The sequence below is a fragment of the Aquarana catesbeiana genome, linkage group LG01 (assembly GCF_042186555.1).
Source record: "Aquarana catesbeiana isolate 2022-GZ linkage group LG01, ASM4218655v1, whole genome shotgun sequence".
Taxonomy (NCBI): Eukaryota; Metazoa; Chordata; class Amphibia; order Anura; family Ranidae; genus Aquarana; species Aquarana catesbeiana.
In genome coordinates this window covers 160,510,043-160,530,419 of record NC_133324.1, presented here as the reverse complement: position 1 = coordinate 160,530,419, position 20,377 = coordinate 160,510,043, and the positions used below count along the sequence as shown (strand labels likewise).

Sequence of the window (20,377 nt, the reverse complement as noted above, 5' to 3'; positions counted from 1 at the left end):
AGTGTTTCTTCCTCTGGACAAATTCCAGAAGTTGCATGCTGCATTTTTCATTTACTGTTGTCCTGCAGGTGGGCCTCCCTGCGAACCTGCATGTGGATGTTGGGTCTGATGGTATCTACCTTTTTTAGGATATTCCATCTGCACAGTTCCATACAAGCTCCCTTCAGGGAGATCCTGGCATAATGGGACAAGTGCCCGAGGTCTCTGGACAATCGGATTCGGCTGAGCCAGGAAACCGGAGGTTCCCTGGTCTGGTGGCTTTGCTCTCTGGTTCTTCGGCAGGGTCAATCCTTTCTCCCCTTCTATGGAACAGGGTGACTACCAATGTCAGTCTGTCTAGGTGGGGAGATGTCCTGGGACTGAGCTCTGCTCAGGGTCGTTGGACGCTGGTGGAATCCAGACTACTGCGCAATATCCTGGAACTTTGAGCGATCAGACTATGTCTGGATCATGGATGGATCACCAAGGCGCTCAGAAAATACAAGATCAGTTACAGATGGGGCTATCCCACCAACATCACCATCTTGAGAGATGGACGCACACACACTGTAGATTCCCTTGAGAAAGGTCTTTCTCTACTGGAAGAATGGAAGATTCTACCCGAACACACAGACGACAGAAACAGCGCCAGGCCTGCAAAACAGGTCGAACCTGACTGGAAGAAAGTCACAAATAAAAATGCCAAATCGCATACTTAAACGGATGGGCAAAAGAGCTAACTTAAATCCCTGAGAGACAGGATTGGGGGGGGAGACTCCACGCTCCTTGTCATGTTATTCAGGAAGGGTCCTGGTTCGTAATTGTCCGGGGCTCATTTGTCAAGTATCTAATCCATAGGTCCCATATTTTATTAACCACTTCCCACCCGCACACGTCATATGACATCCTGGGCTTTGGGCGGGTATATCTGAATGATGCCTGTAGTTACAGACATCATTCAAATATTGCCGGTTTCAGCCGGCGAATCTCTACACCATAGGAACGATCATAGCGGCCGTTCCGCCGCTTGATCGTTCCTATGGGAGGCGAGAGGGGACGTCCCCCCCCCCCACTGCCCTCCGGTGCTTGCTCCGACTCACTGTTACGATCGGTGAGGCGGAGAGCGGATCCGCCGGCGCCGAATGTAGATCATAGAGATTTCTGGCGGACCAGATGGTCGCCGGAGTCTCTATGATCATCGGAGGCCGGGCGCGATGTTATGACGTCACGCCCGGCCTCTCCATTCAAAAAAACGGCGCCGCTTCAGCTGAGAAGTGGTGATCGTTTTATTTTTTTTTTTTTATTTCAGGCTTCCCAGCCTAGTGGTGAGATATGGGGTCTTATTGACCCCATATCTCACTATTAAGAGGACCTGTCATGTTATATTCCTATTACAAGGGATGTTTACATTCCTTGTAATAGGAATAAAAGTGATTAAAAATGTTTTTTTTTTCAAAAAAGTGTCAAAATAAAAAAACAAAATATAATTATCAATAAAAAAAAATTTTTTTTAAAGCGCCGCTGTCCCCGTGTGCTCGCACGCAGAAGCGAACGCATACGTAAGTCCCGCCCACATATGAAAACGTTGTTCAAACCATACATGTGAGGTATCGCCGCGAACGTTGTAGCGAGAGCAATAATTTTGTCACTAGACCTTCTCTGTAACTCGAAACATGTAACCAGTAAAAAAATTTCAAGCGTCGCCTATGGGGATTTTTAAGTACCGAACATTGGCGCCATTCTACGAGCGTGTGCAATTTTGAAGCGTGACATGTTAGGTATCTATTTACTCGGCATAACTTCATCTTTCACAATATGCAAAAACATTGGGCTAACTTCAATGTTTTGTTTTTTTTAAAACACAACTGTTTTTTTCAAAACGAGTTCGAAAAATTCCTGCGCAAATACCGTGTGAGATAAAAAGTTGTAACAACCGCCATTGTATTCTCTAGGGTCTTTGCTAAAAAAACATATATAATGTTTGGGGGTTCTATGTAATTTTCTAGGAAAAAAAATGATTTTTACATGTGGGAGAGAAATGTCAGAATTGGCCTGGTAAGGAAGTGGTTAAACAACTTTTTTTTATCCTGCATGATTGCTGTTAGTCTTTCATTTAGCATAAACCAGGACATTTTGTGTTTAAGTTGGTCGAATGGCAGGGCTGCAGACTACCAGTTTCTTGCTATTGTAATTTTGGCTGAGATGAATATGAAAAGCCTTTTTTGATTTTTTTTAGGCTCCTTCCACCCTGCTACCCAAGAGTGCGTGCTTTGCGGATTTGGTCAGGTTAATCTGTGTGAGAGTGTACATAAAATTGTAGACCCTGATCCAATATCTCCGTACCTTGGGACACGTCCACCATATATGGTATGCCGTTCCCATCTGACTGCAGCCCGGAAAGCACTCTGTAGTAGCCCTGGGCACAAATGTTGCCAGTCTAGCTGGTACCATGTATCACCTTAATAAAACCTTTGCTTCTATAACTGAGGTATTGACAAGTTACCTAGAGGCTGCCATTGCTATTGTGTGCCATTCCTCTAGGTCCAGGGTTTCTTGTAAGTCCTGTTCCCATTGAGCCATATAAGTCAGGTTTACTGAGACATATGTCAAAATTGTATATATTGCTGATATGTGACCTCTAATTTTATCATATTGTCGACACATGTGTTCCATGGGAGTCATTGTTGCTAGGTCTCCCTCTCTAAGGAGTTTTAATACTTCTGACACTGCTTGTTTCTAAACTGAAGGCCTATTGCGTTGTATACCACCTAGGACTGCCCATAGGCGTAGCTGAGTCTTTTTTTCTGCCTAGTGTCCTACTCCTGTAGGGGGCGGTATAGCCCTATGGTTCTGAATAATGGAGCGCTGTCTGTCAATGAACTCAGAGAAATGGATTTTACTGTAAGTCAAAAATCCCATTTTCATTGTTATGCTGTGAGCACCATCTTGTGGCCAAGTCATATATGTCAAGAAGCAGGCACTTTGTGTGAAAAAAAGGTTTGTAATGTACTCACTGATTGCGACATGTTTCGAACCCCTGAAGGATTGAATGTTCACCCAGAGAGGAGATTATCCAGAGGGATCTTCTGTGTGGACCTTGTCACTCGTTATGGTATTTCTGCAGCTTCCGACTGTGTTAGTAGGTGAAAAAAGGAAAGAAAGAACATAGGAACATAGAAATAAAAATATTAAGTAACCATACAACTGGTGTAATACCAACATATTTAGGGGATTTCCCATAACCGTGATGGGTAAAGAAAATACCTGTATGCAGCACTTTGCTGTTCAAGTTAGGTGAGGAGTGAGTTCAGGCCCATAGGCTCTCCTGGGTTTCCTTCCAGGGATTTAAGTTAGCTCTTTTGCCCATCCGTTTAAGTATGCGATTTGGCATTTTTATTTGTGACTTTCTTCCAGTCAGGTTCGACCTGTTTTGCAGGCCTGGCGCTGTTTCTGTCGTCTGTGTGTTCGGGTAGAATCTTCCATTCTTCCAGTAGAGAAAGACCTTTCTCAAGGGAATCTACAGTGTGTGTGCGTCCATCTCTCAAGATGGTGATGTTGGTGGGATAGCCCCATCTGTAACTGATCTTGTATTTTCTGAGCGCCTTGGTGATGGTGTTTAAGTTTTTCCTCTTTTGCAAAGTATATTGGGACAGGTCAGCATATAATTGCAGATTGTGAAGGTATTTCATCCCATTTGCGCATTATCATCATAAGCTGCTCTTTAGCATGGTAGAAGTGGGGATGGAGTATCACGTCTCTGGGTACATGTTCTGGTAAGTATGCTGGTTTGGGTAAACGGTGGATTCTGTCTATAGTGACATTCAGATCAGGGAGATCAGGTATAAGAGATTTAAACAGTGATGAGGCATAAGAGTGCAGATCAGATTGCTGGATTGATTCGGGGATCCCCCTTATTTTCATATTATTTCTTCTGGACCTGTCTTCGATATCAGCTAATTTAGCTTTAATCCACTCAGTATCCCCCTCTTTCTCTTCATTATAATCCACTAAGTCATTAATGGTGGATGCATACTCCTCCATTTTGTTTTCTATGTGCTCCACTCTGGATTCTACAGCCTGGATTTCATTGTTAAATCTATGCATGCATTTCATCATGTCAGCCTATAATGTGCTCCTGAGGGACAGAAGCATATCCTTTAGTACAATGTCCATCACAGGCTGATTCATGGTGGGGAGGGATTCAATAGAATCAGGCAGCTACCGCGTGTCATGCCCTGTCATAGTGACAGGGCTTGCTGCTGGGCTGCATCCGGCTCCATCCATCCAGAATTTGGCTTTAGCTGGGCTACCAGATGCTGGGGAAGGAGGATAGGACTCTGAGCTATCAGGGGAGCCCCTATTTTGTGTCAACCTGCCCGATTTAGACGATTTAGCCTGTGATCTGGCCGCTGGGGTAGAGGATGACCCAGTGCCATCTTGCCTAACTCCATGCTTCTTTTGTATGAATGAAATGGAAGGGGAGGGGAGAAATAGGGGATTTTGGGACTTTATATGAGATATAAGAAGATAGGTCTAATGCCTCCATCCCTGGTTGTCAATGTGACTACAAGAAAGGTTGGGACTTTAAATGAAACGTGCAACTTGAAGGTGATAATGGACAATGGGTGTCTGACCAGAAAAGTTGTAATTATGACTGTACATACTGGATCTCAATGTCACAGTAACAAAGTAAGTAGTATTTATTCCATATATAATACATAATAACTATAAAGCATAATATTAAATGATAATAGCATTATAAAAAAGTCAGGTACGTAAACCCATATATGACATAATAGGCATGTAAAAAATCATGATAGTTACAGCATAGTACAATAGAACAAAGTACAAATGTTGAAATAATTCCATATGGTGTATAACATAAAAACATCAGGATGGCTAGACGCGTTTTGTGGAACTCTCCACTCATCAGGAGCAGATGCTAGTAGTATCTGAAATTGATAAAGTTCAACTGTTGGTAGGGGTCTCTAATAACAGGGGAATGAGTGAAAAAAAAAAATAAAAAAAAAGGAAGGTAAAAAATACATACGGGGCGAAAAAACATCCACCCAAACTTACAAATCACCTATGGGTCTGGCTGTAAGCGGTGAGGGCTGTACACCGGCCGGACAGGTCAACTATGGTTATATGGTTATACACCATGTGGAATTATTTCATCATTTGTACTTTGTTCTATGCTGTAACTATCATGATTTTTTATATGCCTATTATGTGATATATGGGTATATGGGCCTGACTTTTTTATAATGCCATTATCATTTAATATTATGCTTTATAGCTGTTATGTATTATATATGGAATAAATACTACTTTATGCAATTATTGTTCTGTGTTACTGTGACATTGAGATCCAGTATGTACAGTCATAATTACAACTTTTCTGGTCAGACACCCATTGTCCATTATCACCTTTAAGTTGCATGTTTCATTTAAAGTCCCAACCTTTCTTGTAGTAACATATTCTTTTGTATCAAGAAGTAAGTTAAGCGCTGCGGCTTCCTCTGCTTCTTCCTCTTTCTGGTTATGTTCCCAGGGTGTCCCGGAGTCAGATCGCCTGAGAAAGCGGGTGGAATAATGTCCCGGTGGGTCGCTGTATCCCCGTAGTGCCAGGAGCACCTTTGTTATGCTGTCATCTGGCTCCATAGCAGGCCATCCACCTCCACCTATGTGTTTTTAACACAGTTCAATGCATGAATACAGGCTAAAATTATTGTTTGAAATGGTTCCAGTTCACGTGGTGTTTTAAATATTTCTATTGTTTTAAATGGTTCCAGTTCACGTGTTGATGTGAATTGTCTATTTTCTGATGTGTCCATGCATGTTATAGGACTTATCGATGGCAATGGTGATGAATGAAAACACCTGATTGTTGATCAAGCACATAAAAACATATGTACCCTTGTTGTGACGTGGAGATTTCTCTATACGCTACGCGTAATCCATGTCTCCTGTGCTAATAAAGCGCCCTTTCAGCCTTTTGTATAATGCATCTTAGTACACCTCTGTTTCCTGAGTAAAACAGACATAACCAACGTCGTTACATCCTTAGGTCCACAGGCAGACTTGTTTCTGGAGAGCCTGTGTTGTTTGTTCATAGTACTTAACAATAGAGCTTGGTAGCTTCACAATCTGCCAATCAAGCACAGGCATTCCTTCAAACAGGAGGAGTTATTCAAATCTGAACCAATGAACAATGACTAGGGGAGTGTATGGGCGTGTTTATGCAGGGGCAGAGTGTATGATTCCCTGCCCCATGTACCTCTAAGCTGTGCTCGCCAGTAAGACAAAGAAAGCCACATGGCTGGCCTAAGAACTCATAAACAATGCCCCCGACCACAACGCACACAGACTCACGTTTTACCATTGGCGTAAATCCTTATTCTGCATTGTTCAGAGAACAACGCATACCCAGATTATAACTACCATTCCTGAGGATGGGAGATTATCTGCAGGGACACGCCATAGCCCCTCCACGTGCTGATCAGACACACAGAGCGACACGAGCATACATCCCCCCATAACCAATAATGTCTTTGCAGAGCAAACACACCCCTCCCCCCCAGACGATCATCTGTGCATTGCACAGGGGCCCTTCGCTGGACATATCCCCATTCTGTAAACACTTCTCTGCATCCTCAAGAAGCTTTCCACTACCAAATGGGTCTCAACTGGTGTCAGTCTGCCCCAGTCCGCTCTTTAGAGAGGAGAACTAACACTGGGAGACACTGTGACAATACATATTAAATGAACAGAACAGAATCACCTTCTACCAGACTGGACTGGGAAGAGATGAATCGCAAGCCCGAGAACAGGCACACAAGTATACAGGAGGGGTGTATGAGCAATGCATCTGAAAAGATACCAATGTTTTTAGGACACATTGAAGAATACTGCAAGAAGACCCAGCTCTGAATAACACCCTTCCAGAGAGACCTAAAATAATAATCAGGAAGCCTAGAGATTTAAAGAGTCTGCTGGCTCTGAGTAAGGATTTCCCGATACAGCCATCAATCTCCCAGTGAGATAGAGCCCAATGAATATAAAGTCTGAGAGTTGGTAAGCACACTCTACAGCTGTGGTGGTGGGTTATCACCTTTGTTCCAAATGCACAATAGGGTGTTGGTTTCAGGTGCATGCTCATACTTGGTTGCAAAACAATATTATACTATGGCAAGCATTTTTGTTTCTCTTTCGGTAATGAACTGAGGGAACTATGCCTGAACTCTGACAGATCTGATCAGTCCTTATCTCAAAAGGCCCCGGCTGGGTTTAAGCCATCTGCTCATTACATTTTGCGTTCTGGTAAGGGCAATTCATGGTCGTGATCTTTTGGATTGTGAATTATTTCTATGCATGTTATACCATTTGGATGATCTGGAGTGCTTTTTTCTCACTCATATGCCCCGTACACACGGTTGGATTTTCCGATGGACATTGTCCGATCGGAGCGTGTTGTCGGAAATTCCGACCGTGTGTGGGCTCCATTGGACATTTTCCATCGGATTTTCCGACACACAAAGTTGGAGAGCAGGAGATAAAATTTTCCGACAACAAAATCCGATCGCGTCAATTCCGACCGTGTGTGGCCTGTTCCAACGCACAAAGTGCCATGCATGCTCAGAAGAAATTCCGACACGGGACAGCTCGTTCTGGTAAACGTAGCGTTCGGAATGGATACAGCACTTTCGTCACGCTGCAATGTTCAAAATGGTTTAATACAGCGCACTCTCTTCTTCTTTATAATGTGACAAGAATTAAGTAGTTTTGATGCTCATATTCACACACACTTCTCACAAACTTATTTCGTACTATTTATCGGGATTCCCTCAATATATTTAGATTTCTCACATCTGACAACAAAATTTTTTTTTATTTTTGGACTTTAATGTAGATTCTTTTTTTGTGTTTCTCTTTTTTATTTTTGTTTTTTTTGGTGATTTTGATTTGTACTCCCGAAAATGTTTGTGTGTGTTTTTGGAAACAAGTTCCCACAACACCACTAATATGTTGTTCTATTTAATCTGTAGGAGATTGTTTGGTGTTGTTGTCCCTTGTTAATTTCACATTTTATGTTTTTAGAAATGTACCTGAATCGTCACCAACAAACTGTCCTTTTTGGATGAAAACACACACAGGAGAGTAGAATTTCCCTAAAAAAATTTTATTAAGGGGTCACGACTATAAACAAAGAGGGAGGCCACGCTGGAGAAACTGCAGAAGTGGGTGAAGCCTTGGACCCCCAGGGCAGACATCAATTATTTAAAAGCAAAATTGGTGGCCTGAGGAGTCCATATCTAAGGGAGGGCAGTCTGGTCCAGAAGTCCCAGAGATCCGGAAAGCAGCAGATGACATCTGTGTCCCCAGGCTGTGGTCATACAAGAGACTGTATCTTCTGTCAGACCAGACTGAACCCAGGGTCATCACTCTTTGGTCTTCTTTCCACGCTGGAAAGAAGGAGGAGGAGGAGGAGGAGGAGGAGGAGGATCGTCCCTCTCAATGACATCCGTCTTGTGTGTCAGTTCCCCACTCAACCCCTTACGAAGGACTTTATAAATCAGGTCCTCAGAGATGCGTTGGCCCTCCTGCATGCCCTGCAATTTTGTAGCAGCCATGCAGGCAAAGGCCTCTTCAGGACTGGGGAAGGCTCGGAGGGACGCCGAAGCCTGTACGCTGAACCCTGCACGGGACTCGGAGTGGCCTTCCTGGCTCGTTTATGTGGCAGGCGGAGGGGAGGAACCTGAGACTCAGTCAGGCTGCGACTTGTCCCTGGCTTCTCTTGGCTGCAACTTAGCCCCGCCTCCTCCTGGCTGCCACTAATCCCCGCCTCCTCCTGGCTGACACTAATAATCCCCGCCTCCTCCTGACTGCCACATTCCACAGCCTCCTCCTGGCTGAGGTCTTCTTGTGTATGAAAAAGGGACATAGTTTTAGTTTTTTATTCATCAATCACACACAATTTTCACCTCCTGACTGCTGCAAATTCAATGTTAACAAATATAACAGACTATCCTTCTGAGCCCAGCAGTTTTCATTCTTGTCCCAATTTTGGGTGCCCACTACTGTCTATTGATATGTAAAGCACTTTTTTTAATCAGCAATTAGTGATCAATAATAACATCTAATAAACATAATTTATTTATTGACCAGAAATCTGTAGAAGAATTCTATACCTGACTCCAGCTGGGCTCCTCCACTTCTTCCTGGCTGGAAGGCCCAGGTTGGACATCGGAAGCCTCAGCTGGGGTGGAAGGAAGAGTGGAGAGGGATTCCCTGACTTCAGTGTGGTCTGACAGAAATCGCAGTCTCTCATAGTACCACAGCCTGGGGACATAAACATCATCTGCTGCAGCTCCGGACCTCTGGGAATCTGTGACCTTCTTGCGCTCCCTAAGGTAAGTGCTCCTCAGGCCACCAATTTTAGCTTTCAAATAAGGGATGGTTGCTGTGGGGACCACCGGCTTCACCAACTCCAGCAGTTTCTCCAGCGCTGCCTGCCTCTTCTGTTTGTGATTATAGTGGGGGTGTCTCACTTGCCACAGACAGGGCAGCTCCCTGTACTTGTCTATGAACAGGGGCAGGAAATTGTGGTCGTTGAACCCATCCATTTTCTCTGTAAGACACAACACAAGACAAAGCCTAATGTCAGGCCAAACTCCCCTAATCTTGTTACAATATAGGCTTCCATTTCGAAGCAGTATAGGCCCAAGCTTAGATCCTACCTTCGTTAGCACGATCGGCGTCTCCGATGCTCCTTCCTCCGCTCACAGATCGTACGTAAGACGCGCGCGTTACGATTTATACACACTGCGCATGCGTATAACTCCGCCCGCCCCTGACGTTCTTTCTAGTCTATTCCCCGCCCCTTTTCGTTCGGCGCAGTGGAGGAAGAGCACATGGCGGAGAGACAGCAGGATAGTGCTAAGTACAGCAACGGGGAGGAGGAGGAGGAGGAGGAAAGGCTGGAGCCTGAAACGTCCCGATCCAGAAGGAGATTAAAGGACTCAAATATGTCCTTTGGGGAGATGTTGGAGATGGTGGACATCCTGAAGAAGGCCGACTATGATGGAAAGTATGGGCCTTACCCCAACCACAATGTCCGAAAGGCCAAGATCATGGCGAAAGTGGTCAGGAGTCTGCACCGGAAATTCGGGGTACGACGATCGAAAGATCAGCTCAGGAAGCGGTGGTCGGACCTGAAATTACGAGAACATGAGCAGTACAGAAAGATCCGGAGAGTGCTGCAAAAAAGTAAGTAGTTGTGCTGTGTTCCTATTTTTTTTGTGTTTATTACGTTCGTGCTGCTCCATGTGCTTTTAGGAACTGTTGTACAGTTTAAAATGGCAACTTTCATGTTCATGGGCACATTATTCGTTCGGATCACACATTGTTATTTCGGACGATAAAATACCATTGTTTAGGCCATATGCATTTGGCCACCATTTTGACGCCCTATACTTGTCTTCAAAGAATTGGGTTGTGTAGATGGCTTTGTTACTAGAATGAAATGCAAACTAGATTGTGTGTAAGGAGAGGACACTGAGCAGCTGTTTTCACATCTTGACACTGGAGCACTATAGTGTGGGACACAAGAACACCATTTTTATTAGGGGGGCCACACAGGTGCTCCAGTGTATACTATAGGGGGGGGGGGCTACATCTGTGAAGCTTTTACCAAACAGGTAAAGTATTGCAGCTTGACAAAGGGCACTAAAAAAGCTACATCTTGGAACTCGGCTAAAATAGATAATTGTACCCCACTTCCAAGCAATGTTTCATCTTTATAGTTCTGACATCAAATATCTGTGTGCTAAGTATACCATTTTTGTTTTACATAGGGGAGAAAAAACTCGGAGGACACCCCACATCCGAGGAGACCAGAGCCCCCCCCCTCTGGAAGAAGGGGAAATCCACCCAACACAAGATGAGCAGGAGGAAGAAGACGTGGTGGAAGTAGTCACCACAACAGGTGAGTGTCTGCAACCACAGGCTCAGATAAGAGATGGATTGCGGCATTTTTTTGAAAACTAATTTATTTTGGGTTCCTCTCTTTTTAGGTGATCGTGAGGTTGTGGATCCAGATCCTTTCACATCCGAAAGTGCCCAGATCCTGATCGGGGAGATCATGGGGTGTAATTTACAATTGGAAAACATCAAGCAAAACATCAATGATGTTATTCCAAAATATAAAAACATCATTGATGTTTTGGGGCGAGTTTAAAACCCCTCCAAATCACTTTCTTCTTTTGTCTGCTACAATGTGCGAAATGTTTTTGTGATTTTTCCCAAAGCCAAATTTGGAGGATGCACACAGTGTGCCAACATGTGCTATCTGCCATCACGGGAGATCAATGGACGCGTTTTGGGGGTGCAACCCCTTCCTCAATAATAAAGTAGCGGTGAGGAAGGGCTTTCTCCCCCAAAACACGTCCCTTGATCCCCCCTGATGGCAGATAGCACATGTTGACATTGGGAAATTTGTGTGCATCTTCCAAATTTGGCTTTTCCAGGGGTGATTTCCCCCCATCTGAACGCTATATCAAACACAGTTCCTAAATACTCATGTCTGATATTGCCTTCCAGTTCTACCAAATGTGAACTTTGTAAGATCAAGATTTGTGTCTTTCTTGTGGGTTTTACACAGGCCTGTTTTCTATAAAATGGACATTTTGATTTTGGATAATGACACCACAAAAATTGTTATACAACAAACATGTTGGTTTGTCAGAAAAACCTTTGGCAAATGCACATGTGATTGTGCAGGTATTAAAAAGATTGTTCATCAAGAATGTGTGGATTATTGTCTCAACACTACAACACTTTTGGGGTGATGTAATTGTTGTTTTAGGAGAAAATGGGGGTAATTTCCTAAGGGGAAATCCACTTTGCACTACAAGTGCAGTTTCAGTGCAGTTGCAAGTGCACTTTTAGTGAAAAGTGTCTTTGCATTTAGTAAATAACAGCCAACAGTGCTTTGTATAAGGTTACACAATCACAACATTTTCTGCACTCCACACATTTCTGTCAGGGTCAGCTAAAACAAACACAAGCAGTAAATGTCCACAAAGAAGAGCCTGGGGGGAGATGCCTGTCGAGAACTTGAGGTCCTGCAGACTTCTCCCTGTGGCCAAATACCGCAAGGTAGCGATCAACCTCTGCTCCAGAGTGATGGCTTGCCTCATGCAGGTATCCTGCCTGCTGATATAGGGGGTCAGTGAAGCCAACAAACGGTGAAACACGGGGTCCGTCATCCGGAGAAAGTTCCTGAAATCATCAGGATTATTCTCACGGATCTCACAGAGCAAAGGCATATGAGAGAACTGGTCATGCTGAAGCAACCAATTCTTGGTCCATGAACTCCCCCCCACCCTGTTCATGGACTGGACTTGTGTCAAGGTCAGGACCCCAACACCAAGCCCCCGCACAGCACGAACTGTACGAGGAGTACGCATACGAAACATGGCTAGAAAACGGTCGGCTGCTCAGAACGAAGTAACAGAACGCACTGAAGAACAGCAAGGCCTGTGAAGAGCGACCTGAAAAACAGCAACGAGCAGGCAAGATCACACAGAAAACTCTTATACGAACTGACTGCACGCACTGAAGAGCAGATACAAACCCACAAGCACAAATTGAACGGCAGAAAACGATCTGAAAGCCACGAGTCTGAAAAAGCGCGAATCGTCTCTCACCAAACTTTTACTAACACGAGATTAGCAAAAGGAGCACAAAGGGTGCCGCGCTTGGTTCTGAACCGGCCTTTTCTAGTCTCGTCGTACGTGGTGTACGTCACCGCGTTCTTGGCGATCGGAAATTCCGACAACTTTGTGCGACCGTGTGTAGGCAAAACAAGTTTGAGCCAACATCCGTCGGAAAAAATCCTAGGATTTTGTTGTCGGAATGTCCGAACAAAGTCCGACCGTGTGTACGGGGCAATAGCGATATTTGGACTATACCATCGTACATATACTTCAAATATTTTTTGTTAATACCAACTAAAGGACACTTAGCGCAGTTTATTTTTATTATTGATATTTGTGTTGTCACACTGTTCACTGCTGCTTTATTTTATTGCTCTATTTTTTTATTAAATACATATTAAATACATCTTAAAATTTCCACAACTGTTGACTTCTATTTGGCTACCAGTCACCATGTGCCCCTCCAAATAGCCCTTATGTAGGATTCATATAAATGATAGAAAAAAGCTGCATCGCTGTAACAGTGATACAGATGGAGAGCAGATTATCCTGCTGTCAAATGAGATTAAGGTGGAGAACAGATAAGACGGCAGCATTCAAGCAGCTCTCACCCTAGGGTTTATTAATCAGGGAGTATCTAGTACAAAGGTCTGGGAGTACCTTACCCACAGACAACCACTTATATCCCATTTGGAAGTGCAGAACAGAAAAAAAGGGAGAATCTGCTACAGGCAACAACCACATTTACTTTGATTGAATCAAAGAGGTTCCAATAGAAATCAACTGGACCCTGACCTAATGAAGGCCCCTGGTCCTGAACACACAAAGCATAGTGCTGCCAGTATCAGCTTGTCTGGTCACTCTGGTTACTTTGATCAGTTTTATTCCCCTGATCCTGATAAACTGTTCACCGTATACGGTTTGAACTGTCATGTCTCCCTCCTGTACGCAGAAACAACAGTGCATACATTCTCCCACGTGTGAAGTGGATGTGCAGCTTCCTGTGTCAGCCTTGTCAGAGGAAGATGACTGGGGCTCAGAGGTAGGATGGTGGAACTTTGCTGGGTCATTTCTGTACCTCTTAAAGGATACGTTTACCTTAAACATAACTAAATAAATGAACATTTTTTGCAGGTAAAATAAATGTGCATTTATTTTTTTTTCTAAGGAACCTGCGATCAGCGGATCTGAGGCTCCAGCAGACTTTCAGCATACAGTGAGGAAAATAATTATTTGATCCCCTGCAGATTTAGTAAGTTTGCCCACTTACAAAGAAATAAAGGGTCTATAATTTTTATCATAGGTGTATTTTAAATTATAGAGTCAGAATATCAACCAAAAATCCAGAAAAAACTCATGATACAAATGTTATAAATTGAGTTGCAGTTCAGTGAGTATAATAAATATTTGACCCCCTACCAACCAACAATTATTCTGGCTCCCACAGACTGGCACCGGTAAGTGCTCATATGGCACACAGATTGGTCCTGTCAATTTAAGAAGGTGCTCCTAATGACAACTTGTTATGTGTATAAAAGACACCTGTCCACAGAATCTCTTTCAATCCAACCTCACCATCATGGGCAAGACCAAAGAGCTGTCAGAGGGCATCAGGGACAAGATTGTAGATCTGCACAAAGCTGGAATGGGCTACCATCAGCAAGAAGTTTGGTTAGAAGGAGACAACTGTTGATTATTCGCAAATAAAATACAAAATAACCATCAATCGTCCTCGGTCTGGAGCTCTATGCAAGATTTTGCCTCATGGGGTAAGGATGATCATGAGAAAAGTAAGGGATCAGCCCAGAACTACATGGGAGGAGCTTGTGAATAATTTCAAGGCAGTTGGGACCACAGTAACCAAACAAACCATTGGTAACACAATATGCCACCATGGATTGAAATCCTGCAGTACCCGCAAGGTCCCCCTCCTCAAGAAGGCACATGTACAGACCCGCTTGAAGTTTGCCAGTGAACATCTAAATGATTCAGAGAAGGACTGGGAGAAAGTGCTGTGGTCAGATGAGACCAAATCTGAGCTCTTTGGCATTAACTCGACTTGCCATGTTAGGAGGAAGAAAAATGCTGACTATGACCCTAAGAACACCATCTTACAGTCAAGCACGAAGGTGGAAACATTATGCTTTGGGGTTGTTTCTCTGCTAAAGGTACAGGCCGACTTGCCACATTGAGGGGCCATGTATTGTAAAATCTTAGATGAGAACCTACTTCCCTCAGCCAGAACACTGAAGATGGGTCTTCCATCATGACAATGACCCAAAAACATACCACCAAGGCAACAAAGGAGTGGTTTAAGAAGAAGCACATTAAGGTCATGGAGTGGCCTAGCCAATCTCCTATAGAAAATTTATGGAGGGAGCTGAAACTGCGAGTTGCCAAGCGACAGCCAATAAACCTTAAAAGAGAAGTATGGGTTTGGGGTTTTTTCCCCCATCATACTTACCTAGGTGAATGCAGCATCGGTCCGATGCTGCAACTGTCCCCCAGCATTTCTACACTGAGAACTGAGCCATTGAACACCACCGATGACTCGGTTCTCACAGCTCCCACGAGCGGAGAGCTGCTGACTGTCAGTCACACATGATCGAATTGTCCGACGGATTCGTTCCGTCTGACCTTTGCTGTCGAAAAGTCCGGTCGTGTGTACACGGCATTGGAAGTCCAGCCAAACGAGCTCAGGCTGGACTTCTCCTTTAAGGATTTAGAGAAGATCTGTAAAGAGTGGACCAAAATCCCTCCTGAGATGTGTGCAAACCTGGTCACCAACTGCAAGAAATGTCTGACCTCTGTGCTTGCCAACAAGGGTTTCCCCACCAAGTACTAAGTCGTGTTTTGCTTATTTTACTCACTGAACTGCAACTCAATTTCTAACTTTTGTATCATGTGTTTTTTCTGGATTTTTGGTTGATATTCTGTCTCCATCATTTAAAATACACCTATGATAAAAATTATAGACCCTTAATTTCTTTGTAGGTGGGCAAACTTACAAAATCTGCAGGGGATCAAATAATTATTCCCCCCCACCCCTGTAGCTTCATGCCCGTACCGCATACAGGCAGTACCTGAGAGCAGGAAGATCAGTAGACTAGGACAGCCCTCAAATTTTCCACTTGCAAATGAGGGCTGGACGAGAGTGGACTGCGGGATTGATAGATACCGGTGAGGTGGCATTGTTGGGCACAGGTAGGCGGTATTGATGGATACGGGTAGGTGGCATTGTTGGGCATAGATAGGCGGCATTGATGGATATAGGTAGGCGGCATTGTTGGACACAGGTAGGTGGCATTGTTGGGCACAGGTAGGTGGCATTGTTGGGCACAGGTAGGTGGCATTGTTGGGCACAGGTAGGCTGTGTTGTTGGGCACAGGTGAAGCAGCATTGATGGATACAGGTAGTCTGCACTGTTAGGCACTGATAAAGTTGTTGTTAATATTTATTTTTATAACTTAATTCTGCATAAACCATTGTGAGTGGTGGGGGCGCGCATTCCGGCGATCGGTGGTAAAGAGCCTTCCTTTGGAGGCTCTTTACCACGTGATCAGCCGTGTCCAATCACGGCATTCATTCACAGGAAACTGCGAATGAATGTTGTGGTCATGTGGGCAGAGCCCTGCACGGCCGTGGTTTTTATATTTTGACAGTGGGGAGAGCAGCATGTTCCACCCTAAAAACTGGTGGAATATTTCAAGTGGACCTTCGGTCATTTTTTTCAACTTTCCATCTATTAAATCTTCTGCCCTTGTTGTTTTAACTTTGGATAGTAAAACATTTTTTTCTGCCAATAAATACCTTATGCAGCCCACTTCCTGTTTCTTGTCTGGTAAAAAGCCTAGGGTTATGACAGGCAAAGCTCTCTCTCTCACTCTCTTGAGAGTTTGCCAGGAAGGAAGGAAGGGGGGATGAGTCATAAGAGGGCCAATGAGAGCTGCAGAGCTGGAGGTGTGCCTCTGTGTGTCTGTGTAAATCCAGGAAGTGAACAGGCAGCAGCTTCAGCTGCCCACAATTAAAATGGCTGCAGCCAGACTCAGTGGAGGGAGATTTCTGCAGCATATTTGGCAAGTACAGAATCACAGTATATATAAAATAATATGCAAAGTGGTTGGAGGGAAGCTTCAGAATGGCAAATATGTTTTTATTACAAATTATGTGAGCAGACTGCAGTTCCTCTTTAACATGTTCCAAAGGTGAACTTATCTTTTAACCTCTTCCCTTCCGTGCTATAGCCGAATGACAGCTACAGCGCTGACCTAAATTGCCGGGAGGGCGTCAATCCCATGCTCGAGTGGCCTGTGCACCCCGCTGTGATCAGCGAGTCAAGGAGACTCGGGTGATCACAGCTCGGAGTAAGGGGCCGATCCCAACCCCTTACCATGTGATCAGCTGTCAGCCAATGACAGCTGATCTTGTGATGTAAACAGAGCCGGTAATCCGCTATTTTTTCTCTTCATGTTGACAGCGTAAGGAGAAAAAAAAACCTGATCATCAGTATCTGTCAGAGGGACATCGGTCGCCCTCACAGAGAGCCACCGCCGCCCTCATCTGTGCCCACCAGTGCCACCTGCCAGTGCACAACAGTGCTGCCTATCAGTATTACCTATTAGTGCCCTTCAGTGCCACCCATCAGTGCCACAAGTGCCGCCTTATCAGCGCATATCAATGAAGGAGAAAAATTACCTGTTTGCAAAATTTTATAACAAACTATGAAAACTGTTTTTTGTTTTTTCAATATTTTCCATCTTTTTTTGTTTGTTTAGCAAAAACTGAAAACCTCGGCAGTGATTAAATACCACTACGGATGAGCTCCGGTGTGTTCGCACCCCGCACCCGCAGAGCCCGCCAGGAAGTCGGCACTGGACTGCGCTAATCACAGGCAGTGAGACATTTACCTGATTCGCGGCTACAGAGATTGAGAAATGTCTCACTGCCTATGATTAGCGCTGTGCAGTGCCGAATTCCTGGCGGGCTCTGCGGGTGCGGGGTGCGAACACGCCAGAGCTCATCCATAAATCCCACCAAAAGAAAGCTCTATTTATGGGAAACAAAATGATAAAAAATGCATCTGGGTTGAGTTGTATGACCGCGCCATTGTCATTCACAGTGTGACAGCGCTGAAAATTGGCCTGGGCAGGAGGGGGGTATAAATACTCAGTATTGAGGGGGTTAATATTCCATGTGTCCTGGGGGTGCTGCCATAGAGGAGCTCCGACCTGAACCATAATACATTCCATCACATTGCTGTGCCCACTGCAGGATCCACTATTGGTAAAGAACAGTCTTGTGTTCCTTTGATTTCTCTTATTACAGCTGGGTATATAGCACTATCAATTATATAGCTCTTTATATATATATTGAGATGTGTATATATATATATATATTAGTACTTTCTCCCTTTCTTCTCCAATTCTGATGCTCGGTTTGAACTTCAGCAAGTCATCTTCACCACGTCTAGATGCCTAAATGCATTGAGTTGCTGCCATTTGATTGGCTGATCAGCAATTGAACAGGTGTACCTAATGAAGTGTCCGGAGAGTAGATTTGGGGGTGAGTTTGCTGGTCCCCACACTGAGATGAAGGAGGTAGTGGTCACGTGTGTACATGCTATTACACAGCTCAGTCCATGTGTGGTCTGCCTCCATGACACGCCCCTATAGTCACAGAACTGAAGACTGAGCACCGCCCCTTTGCACTGTCCCTTCCCGCCCATTCTCTCTCCCTTAGCGCCAGGCGCTGTATGAACAGCATGGAGCTACAACTACAACGCCGAGCACCTGAGAGGGCGGAGCCTTTCTGTACTGCGGCTTATCCACTCAGCGCTATCACTGCTGAGCTCCGCCCTCTTTGAACTTCACAGACTTGTAGAGCTCCATCTCGGTAACTGTCCCAGTGTTCTACAACATGGGAGGTTCGGCAAATCAGAGCACTAGGTGGCACGTGACTTCTGTGCGAACCAATCATATTACGTTATTACCTCCAAGCCGGTCTGGTTACTAAGGGGAAGTGACGAGTTTTACACCAATCACATGGATCGGATCGTGTTTACTGTAGTCTGTCGGTCTGTAAGCGAGTGTGGCTTGTGTGTCAGAGGAGCGGGCCAGTGTGAGCGGACGGAGAGGACATGAATGTACCAGTGAGGTGAGGAGAAGGAGGTGTGCTGTATGGGGGGGGCTCTGCTATTGTAGTCAGGGATGTGCTGTCACTGCTGTTATCAGCCACTTGTTTCCAGGGACAGTCAGATGATACACAGCGATCAGGAGGAGAACCTGGGCAGTCAGGACACACAGGGGAGATTTACTAAAACTGGAGAGTGCAGAATCTGGTGCAGCTGTGCATGGCAGCCAATCAGCTTCTATCTTCAGCTTGTTCAATTAACTGCTTGTCAACCAACCTCCGTCGTTATACGGCAGCAGGCCGGCTCTCCTGTGCGAAGCTGTACGGCGGCTCGTACTGTTGTGGGTGTGTGCCCGCTGCGGGAGCGTGCCTACAGATCGGGTGGACTCGATGTCCACCGGCGACCCGCGATCGTCTAGTACAGAGGCAGGACGGGGATCTGCCAGTGTAGACAAGAAGGATCCCTGTTCTGATAGATGACATGACAGAGATCTACTGTTCCCAGTCATCGGAGAGCTCTGTCACACACTTAACCCCTTGATCGCCCCCTAGTGTTAACCCCTTCCCTGCCAGTGTCATTTTTACATTGATCACGGCATTTTTAAAGGCACTGGTCCCCAAAAAGTGTCATTTGGGGTCGGATTTTTCCACTGAAATGTCGCTGTCCCGCTAAAAATCACAGATCGCCACCATTACTAGTAAAAATGAATAAAAAAATAAATAAAATAAATAGTCTTTAAATCTATCCCATAGTTTGTAGACGCAATAACTTTTGCGCAAACCAATCAATTTACGCCTATTGAGATTTTTTTGTTTTTGTTTTATGTTTTTACAAAAAATATGTAGAAGAATCAATTTTTTTTTTTTTTTTTTTTTTGATATGTTTTATAGCAAAACTTCTTTTTTTTTTTTTTTCAAAATTGTCGCTCTTTATTTATAGCACAAAAAATAAAAACCCGCAGAGGTGATACCACCAAAAGAAAGCTCTATTTGTGGGAATAAAAGGATGTCGATTTTGTTTGGGTACAATGTCGCACGATGGCGCAATTGCCAGTTAAAGCGATGCAGTGCCATATCGCAAAAAATGGCCTGGTCATTAAGGGGGCAAATTCTTCCGGGGCTGAAGTTGTTAAGCTTTGACAATAAAAACTGGAAGCTGATTGGCTACCATGCATAGCTAAACCAGATTCTACACTTTTCAGTTTTAGTAGATGAACCCCAATGTGACTTCTATTGGCAGCAAGAAAGCTTTACATTGTTCCTTAACCACTTCCAGTGGCAGCGTGTCCATTAGGGGCACACAGGCACCCCCCCCCCCCCATCCATGCGTCTGTCCCTCTGATCTACATGCAGTATGCCAAACACATGGATTCCAATGAGGGTTTTTTTTTTTTTTTTGAAGCACGTGATTAGAGCCAGAGGCTCTAATAGGCTTCAAAAAAGGGTGCAGAGTTTAGTTCCACTTTACCAACTTACAGACCAGAAGATTTGCCAGCTTAATCACCAGGCCATTTTTTTCAATACGGCACTGCGTCGCTTTAACTGAGAAT

The 20,377-nt window shown here is 44.5% G+C and overlaps 1 protein-coding gene across 1 annotated transcript in view; it reads left to right on the top strand.

Annotated features, from left to right (window-relative positions):
- The first annotated feature begins 18,691 nt into the window (after positions 1–18,691).
- CETN3 (centrin 3) overlaps positions 18,692–20,377 on the top strand; it is a 49,687-nt gene continuing 48,001 nt past the window's right edge. The window contains exon 1 of the mRNA XM_073624491.1: positions 18,692–18,851. Coding sequence (XP_073480592.1) covers positions 18,835–18,851 — 17 coding nt within the window. The 5' untranslated portion in view covers positions 18,692–18,834. The remainder of the gene's footprint in view (positions 18,852–20,377) is intronic.